Raw genomic sequence first — 7,944 nt, forward strand, 5'->3', positions numbered from 1 at the left:
CTATATACAATATATATATATATATATATATATATATATATAATAAATTGTAATATTTTAATTTATTTTAATGTATTTATTTATTTTTTATTTCGCTGAAATATTCCATCACATTTTATATCCAGTTGCAGTTTAAAATTATATTGACATATCTTTTCCAGTGTCATTTTGGACTTGGTTCAAATGTGCTGTGTGTGTGTTGCCTTTCAAACTGGCCTGAATATTCCAGTAGCCAGTAGAGCAGAAGTCATTCTGAAAAGCAAAGAGACAAAAAATAAATAAACATAATTAATTATTAATTCATAATAATTATTATTCATTATTTCTTTCAGTGTATATATATAATTTTGATAATTTAATGATTCAAATATTAGAATCAATTAATTAATTAATACAAATAATTTAAGAAATATGAATAAAAATGTAACGCCTAAGTTAGTTTTTAAATATACATCAATAGATATATTGTTCAAAACATGTATTTCAGATAGTTTTTAGTTGTCAAACATACATTGATAATGTGATCAAATATTTTACAAGAAAATACGATTTCTCTTTTTTTCGTAAACATTTGACATTTAATTCAATGTGAGTGAAAATTGTTTCTTCACCAAATTGTTCAGTGTGTGAACTTGAATAGAACTGACTTGCATCCACTAAAAATCACCTTTACACCAGCTGGATAAAAGTAATAAAAAAGTTACAAAAAAAAAAATTTGCGGATGGGACTTAAGCATTTAAATTCATACATTTTTAAGTGTGACTCATGTCGAGAGATTTTTTTTGGCTGCTGTCCCTGTGTTCGTATTGCCAAGGAAGGAAATGACAAATCCCATGTTAACAACCCAGGCTTTTAGTAAACAGTGCAGATGAACGTTGCCCTTGTTTGATCAGAAGTGCACTGCAGAGGGCTTCTTTTTAAAGCACTGTTAGGCAGGATGTGTTTTCTCTGCTCCTAAATGGCAACGGTCTGATTGTCTCTGTAGTGTGTTGTTCAGTATCAGTGCTGTGCTCAGTTTTCACTGTGCCGTGTGAGCTTTCCCGTAAGATGCTTGTAAAGGTCAGAGCAGCAGGAGTTTCTGAAAGTTCAGCGTGTCGAACAGACGAACCCCTGACTGTTGATCTGCTGCTGTTTGGACTCTATGGTTTTTAACAGACTCGCTGTTCTTTGTCTGCATCCTTACAGCATTTGTGTTTCAGCATGAAGACAAACTAAACTCAACAAAACATGTTTGAACAGATTTATTTTTTTTATTTGTTAAATATGTATATTACCATTTATTTACTGCACATTAAAAGCATGAAGAGATATTCTCTAAGTTGCATTTAAGAGAGATCCTGTTGCACTGTGGAGAATATTTATTCTTAGACACCAGTAACTATTTTCGGCAGGTCGACAGATCCAGGTCAGTCTTGTCTGATATGATGCATATCTATGCATATGTATACATCTGCATGCATTACTTGGCAAGTAATTGCCTGTAATACATTAATTGCGCACTCTTTATTGTCATCTGAATGATAGCGTATGTACCAAGCTGTGCCTTCAAGCTCATCTGAGTGTGCAGCTGAATTGTTTTGGGCTTGCTTCGTTCAGTGGCGTGTAGAGAGCAGGTGTGTGTCGCTCTCTGCTGAGCTGGCAGTGATCTCATGTTGGCTCAGATGTCGAGTGTTGATGTACACTCCCGAGCCGTCAGTCTGATCGCTGCCTCATCTTCTGATCTGTCCATCTTCAAGTCCATCTGCACATGAGACGGCCGTCTATGAGCTCATTTCTTCACGTGTAAGGATGTGTCGTTTAGGGATTTAGGGAAGATGAATATTAATTGAATAATTGTGAATCAGGTAATGCTTTTAAATTATGATTATGAGTCAGGCAGTGCTTTTAAAATAAAACTGGAAAGAAAATATAAAACTGGAGGGGAAAAAAAATGATTTTATTGCACAAGCTGGTGATGTTCAAATTTTTATTTTTAAATGTGCATTTTTTGTGTGTTGTTATTGATAACTAAAACTACTGTATTAAAAAGTTAATTTTCATGATTGAAATGAAGCTGAAAAAATATAATGTAAATTATGAAAAACTTGAATGAAAATGAGGAATGGTGCCTTGGAGCGGAAATAAAACATGCAATTAAAATATATTTTAAAAATTACAAAAGCACAACAAATATACTAAATCTTAAACTAAAATAAAAATAGAAACTAGTTACTTATATAGTTTTTATTAATATTTGTATTATTAAATTAGGTTTTAATTTTAGTTAAAGTTTTAGTAATTTAGTTGTGTGCACTTTTTAAAATGTCTATATAGTTTTTTTTTATTAAATTTTATTTTAGTTGGTTAAAATAAGAATTATTATTTGCTTATTTATATTATATGCTTATTTATTTATTTATTTATTTATTTTCAGTTAACACCTATTTTATTTCAAGTAATGATTTTTTTTTGAATGGTTTTAGTTTTAGGTTCAGTTCTGATAATATCAATTTTTCTGATAATTATATTCAAATAAAAGCTAATTCAACATATAATAAATATTATAATATATATTATATAAATAATACTAAAATAAAACTGGCACCAGCTGTTTTTTATTAAAAATATATATTTTTCCAACCAGAATATTACACATAGGTTATGATAAGGTTTTTGGGTTTTTTTGTTTGTTTGTTTAAGTCAAATCTAATCTGACCATTAGAGAGCTGTCCTTTATTAATAGTGTTTATTAAGGGTAAGAATCACTCGTACTTTGACTTAGGAATTTGAATAAACCTCTAACACTTAATACTTGTATAATCATCTGCTTGTAGACATGAATGATATCTCAAATCACGCAGCTTTATAAAAAGAGATGATGTTACTGTTCTGCTTGGTGGAAGATTAAACAGAAATCTAGGGTCCTCGTATCTTGGGTCCAGAATATCATAGTAGTAGTGGTTTCCTTTGTCTTCACCAGTGTTTTATGTTGTTGTTGTTGTTTTTTTATCAGCGTTGTAATAGCGTTACTCCAGCATTGTAAGTCATGGCCATCAAATGGAGGTTCTTCTCATGAGGCTTAGCAGCTTAAACACGACAGGCTTGAAAAACCAGAAAATGGGGTCTAAAGTCCAATCCTCTCATAATTGCATGCTAGCCAAAGGGATTTAGCTGTTAATGCGCTGGGGAAAAAACTGAAAATAACAGAAGGAGGGAAAGGCAGTGTGTGTGTGTGGATACATCACTCTCTCTCTCTCTCACACACACACACACACACACACACACAGTGCATTAAGTAAATGGACATGTATTGGTCCAGTTGTTGTTGTTTTTGTAGTGTTGTTAAAGTTGCAATCAAAGTATGGCTCACTGAACTTTTACAGCAAAACGAATCTGAAATCCTCACGAGTGATTTGTCTACCCGGTACAGTGAAGTGTTCATCTGTAGCGCCCTCTAGTGTTTCACTTTTTATTAGATCCCATCCTTATAGACCGCCATGGAATGATGTGATGAACATTTTTTAACATATATCCTATATAAAAAGGAATTCGAAATATAAAATTAAATATACATAAAATTAAATGTGTATCTCATTAAAATGTATATCATTATTATTATTATTAATAGTATTATTTTAGATGTTTATTTATATATATATATATATATATATATAATAGATATTTATTTAATATAATAATGTGTACTTAGTAATAGTGAGAGAAGACCCATTCATTTTAATGAAGAGAGAAAGCATTAAGCAAACATTTATGTTTATGTACATCTGTGAGCAGTAGATAATGTTATCAGTGTTTTTGTTTGTTTGTTTTTAGTTTAGAAGAGAATGTTTTGTTTGTTTGTTTTTAGTTTAGAAGAGAAGGTTTTGTTTGTTTGTTTTTAGTTTAGAAGAGAATGTTTTGTTTGTTTTTAGTTTAGAAGAGAATGTTTTGTTTGTTTGTTTTTAGTTTAGAAGAGAAGGTTTTGTAGGTTTTGTTTTAGTTTAGAAGAGAATGTTTTGTTTGTTTGTTTTTAGTTTAGAAGAGAATGTTTTGTTTGTTTGTTTTTAGTTTAGAAGAGAATGTTTTGTTTGTTTGTTTTTAGTTTAGAAGAGAATGTTTTGTTTGTTTGTTTTTAGTTTAGAAGAGAAGGTTTTGTTTGTTTGTTTTTAGTTTAGAAGAGAAGGTTTTGTTTGTTTGTTTTTAGTTTAGAAGAGAAGGTTTTGTTTGTTTGGTTTGTTTGTTGAAGAGAAGGTTTTGTTTGTTTGTTTTTTTTATGCTAAAATTATTTAGTTAACTTTTAGGAGTGCACTAGCATTATAGTGGATCTTATAGATAGATTTATATAATCCACAAATTACATTTTTTTTATTTCCTTTAATAAGCAGCTATTTTGTCACTGGAAAACCTCACTAATAAAGGGTGATGTTGTGAGGTTTTTGATGCCAAAGGTGCTGTCTTCCCTGTTATTTTGTGCACCGGTGCATGTGAATGTGTTCCCAGCATGCATCTGTGTAGCCATACATCCCACAGTCCACCTGACAGCTCCTCAGATTTAAAGGTTTGGTCTCTACAGCAACACATTGAAAGCTCTGCTGTTTTCTCAGACTCACTGCCCGCTTGGCAGGGCATGGCCACTTTTATGATCGCGTTTACCCCTCGAGCTCATTGTTAACAAGCCATCAGGAGCGCAGAGAAGCTGGTATGAACCGGATGGCCCAGTCTGGGCCCCTTGTGCTTTATACGAGCCGAGAGCCGCCTGCTGAGCGCTGCCCACCAGAGACCCCACTGAGACCCAGACAATACCCCAGCCCCGAGCCTTTACATAACACTGCACTCACTCACCCGCAGTCACATATCGGCCAGAAATCAGCCTCAGTCTTTCTGTCTTTCACACAGTTTTTCAGTGCAGAAATATTTGAGATGTTTCTTTGATTCGTAAAACCTATACATTAAAGAATGCATGCAACTGTACATTAAAGATAAATATTTGTAATCATTTATTTTATAGGTGAACACCAAAAGAAAGCAAACGATCATTCCATGAGTCCTGTTATTCCGAGGTACGTTATCAGAAAATATGAATGCATGAGACTTGTTTCCTGTGCAATTTATGTGTACTTTCCTTATGCAGAAATATTCAGATGTATAAAACCATAAATAGAGTGGACTGAAAATGCATTTGGGCATTTAAGCCTCACTTATAATTATACAACCAGACAAAAAGTTATATTACATTTTTAAATGTCAAGTAAGGGTTCGATTACATTTTGTAGCTCAGGTCATAAATACTTTGATACAGTTTTATTGTAGTCTCTTATAAAAAAAGAAGTACAATTCGGGATGTAATATGAAAATAATAGTAATTAAAATAGTAATAACTTACAGTAAGTTCAAACTGAATGTAATGTTTTCAGACACAAAATGTTGATTGCAAATGAAAATGTATTATAGTTTAATGTTTTTAGTTTAGAAGAGAAGGTTTTGTTTGTTTGTTTTTTTTATGCTAAAATTATTTAGTTAACTTTTAGGAGTGCACTAGCATTATAGTGGATCTTATAGATAGATTTATATAATCCACAAATTACATTTTTTTTATTTCCTTTAATAAGCAGCTATTTTGTCACTGGAAAACCTCACTAATAAAGGGTGATGTTGTGAGGTTTTTGATGCCAAAGGTGCTGTCTTCCCTGTTATTTTGTGCACCGGTGCATGTGAATGTGTTCCCAGCATGCATCTGTGTAGCCATACATCCCACAGTCCACCTGACAGCTCCTCAGATTTAAAGGTTTGGTCTCTACAGCAACACATTGAAAGCTCTGCTGTTTTCTCAGACTCACTGCCCGCTTGGCAGGGCATGGCCACTTTTATGATCGCGTTTACCCCTCGAGCTCATTGTTAACAAGCCATCAGGAGCGCAGAGAAGCTGGTATGAACCGGATGGCCCAGTCTGGGCCCCTTGTGCTTTAGACGAGCCGAGAGCCGCCTGCTGAGCGCTGCCCACCAGAGACCCCACTGAGACTCAGACAATACCCCAGCCCCGAGCCTTTACATAACACTGCACTCACTCACCCGCAGTCACATATCGGCCAGAAATCAGCCTCAGTCTTTCTGTCTTTCACACAGTTTTTCAGTGCAGAAATATTTGAGATGTTTCTTTGATTCGTAAAACCTATACATTAAAGAATGCATGCAACTGTACATTAAAGATAAATATTTGTAATCATTTATTTTATAGGTGAACACCAAAAGAAAGCAAACGATCATTCCATGAGTCCTGTTATTCCGAGGTACGTTATCAGAAAATATGAATGCATGAGACTTGTTTCCTGTGCAATTTATGTGTACTTTCCTTATGCAGAAATATTCAGATGTATAAAACCATAAATAGAGTGGACTGAAAATGCATTTGGGCATTTAAGCCTCACTTATAATTATACAACCAGACAAAAAGTTATATTACATTTTTAAATGTCAAGTAAGGGTTCGATTACATTTTGTAGCTCAGGTCATAAATACTTTGATACAGTTTTATTGTAGTCTCTTATAAAAAAAGAAGTACAATTCGGGATGTAATATGAAAATAATAGTAATTAAAATAGTAATAACTTACAGTAAGTTCAAACTGAATGTAATGTTTTCAGACACAAAATGTTGATTGCAAATGAAAATGTATTATAGTTTAAATTTATATTAAATGCAATTAGCTGAATTTCAGTGTTTTCCCTCAATTAAGTACATCATCCTTATATGTAATTTCATAATTACTTCTATTGTCTTTGAAATACGGTTAAAGTGTACCGTCGAATGTACTGGCAAGCATTTATGATAAACTGAAATATACTTTAATGTCATTTCTATTGAAACTTGTATGTCATGTTTAAATATATTTGTAATGAAGTTGCAATTTTGTACATGTAAAATCAATAAAAATAAATGATTTAAAATGTCAAATAACATACTACAGTTCAAATTGTTTCTTTTAATGTATATAAAAATGACAAAATTATTAGATTACAATGATTTGCAATGTACGTTAAAGTAAAACTTCCAAAATGCACTTTAAGTGTACTTAAATGGCCTTTTATTTCATTAATATTATATTGTTTGCAAGTACTGTTTATATTTACACTACCGGTCAAAAGTTTCGGATCAGAACGATTTTTAATGTTTTTTTACAGGAGTGTCTTATGCTCATCAAGACTGCATTTATTTGATCAAAAATACAGGAAAAAAATATAATATGGTGAAATATTATTATGATGTAAAATGATGTTTTTCTATTTTAATATACATTAAAATGCCATTTATTCTTGTGATGCAAAGCTGAATTTTCAGCATCATTCCTCCAGTCTTCAGTGTCACACAATCTTTGAGAAATCATTTGAATATGCTGATTTATTATCAGTGCTGGAAACTGTTGTGCTGCTTCATATTTTTTTGGGAACCTGTGATACTTTTTTCAGGATTCTTTGATGAATAAAAAGTTAAAAAGAACAGCATTTATTCAAAATATAAATCTTTTCTAACAATATACACTGCTTTTCAAAAGTTTGGGGTCAGTACATTTTTATTCTTTCTTTTTTTTTTTTGAAAGAAATTCACACTTTTGTTCAGTAAGGATGTGTTAAATTGTTAAGAAGTGATAGAAAAGATTTATATTGTTAGAAAAGATTTATATTTTGAATAAATGCTGTTCTTTTTAACTTTTTATTCATCGAAGAATCCTGAAAAAAGTATTGCAGTTTCCAAATAAATATTTAGCAGCACAACTGTTGCCAGCACTCATAATTCTAATAATAAATCAGCATATTAGAATGATTTCTGAAGGATCATGTGACGCTGAAGACTGAAGTAATGATGCTGAAAATTCAGCTTTGCATCACAGGAATAAATTAGATTTTAATGTATATCAAACTCCTGTAAACAACATTAAAAATCGTTCTGATCCCAAACTTTTGACCGGTAGG

General features: G+C 32.0%; 1 protein-coding gene across 1 annotated transcript in view; it reads left to right on the plus strand.

The window, feature by feature from the left end:
- The window catches only part of LOC107659097 (inactive ubiquitin carboxyl-terminal hydrolase 53-like), a 43,308-nt gene that overhangs the window by 31,195 nt on the left and 4,169 nt on the right, over positions 1-7,944 (plus strand). The window contains exon 12 of the mRNA XM_016447927.1: positions 4,986-5,037. Within this exon, the coding sequence (XP_016303413.1) occupies positions 4,986-5,037 (52 nt within the window). The remainder of the gene's footprint in view (positions 1-4,985; positions 5,038-7,944) is intronic.

This window comes from Sinocyclocheilus anshuiensis, unplaced genomic scaffold (genome assembly GCF_001515605.1).
Source record: "Sinocyclocheilus anshuiensis isolate Anshui unplaced genomic scaffold, SAMN03320099.WGS_v1.1 scaffold87, whole genome shotgun sequence".
NCBI lineage: Eukaryota > Metazoa > Chordata > Actinopteri > Cypriniformes > Cyprinidae > Sinocyclocheilus > Sinocyclocheilus anshuiensis.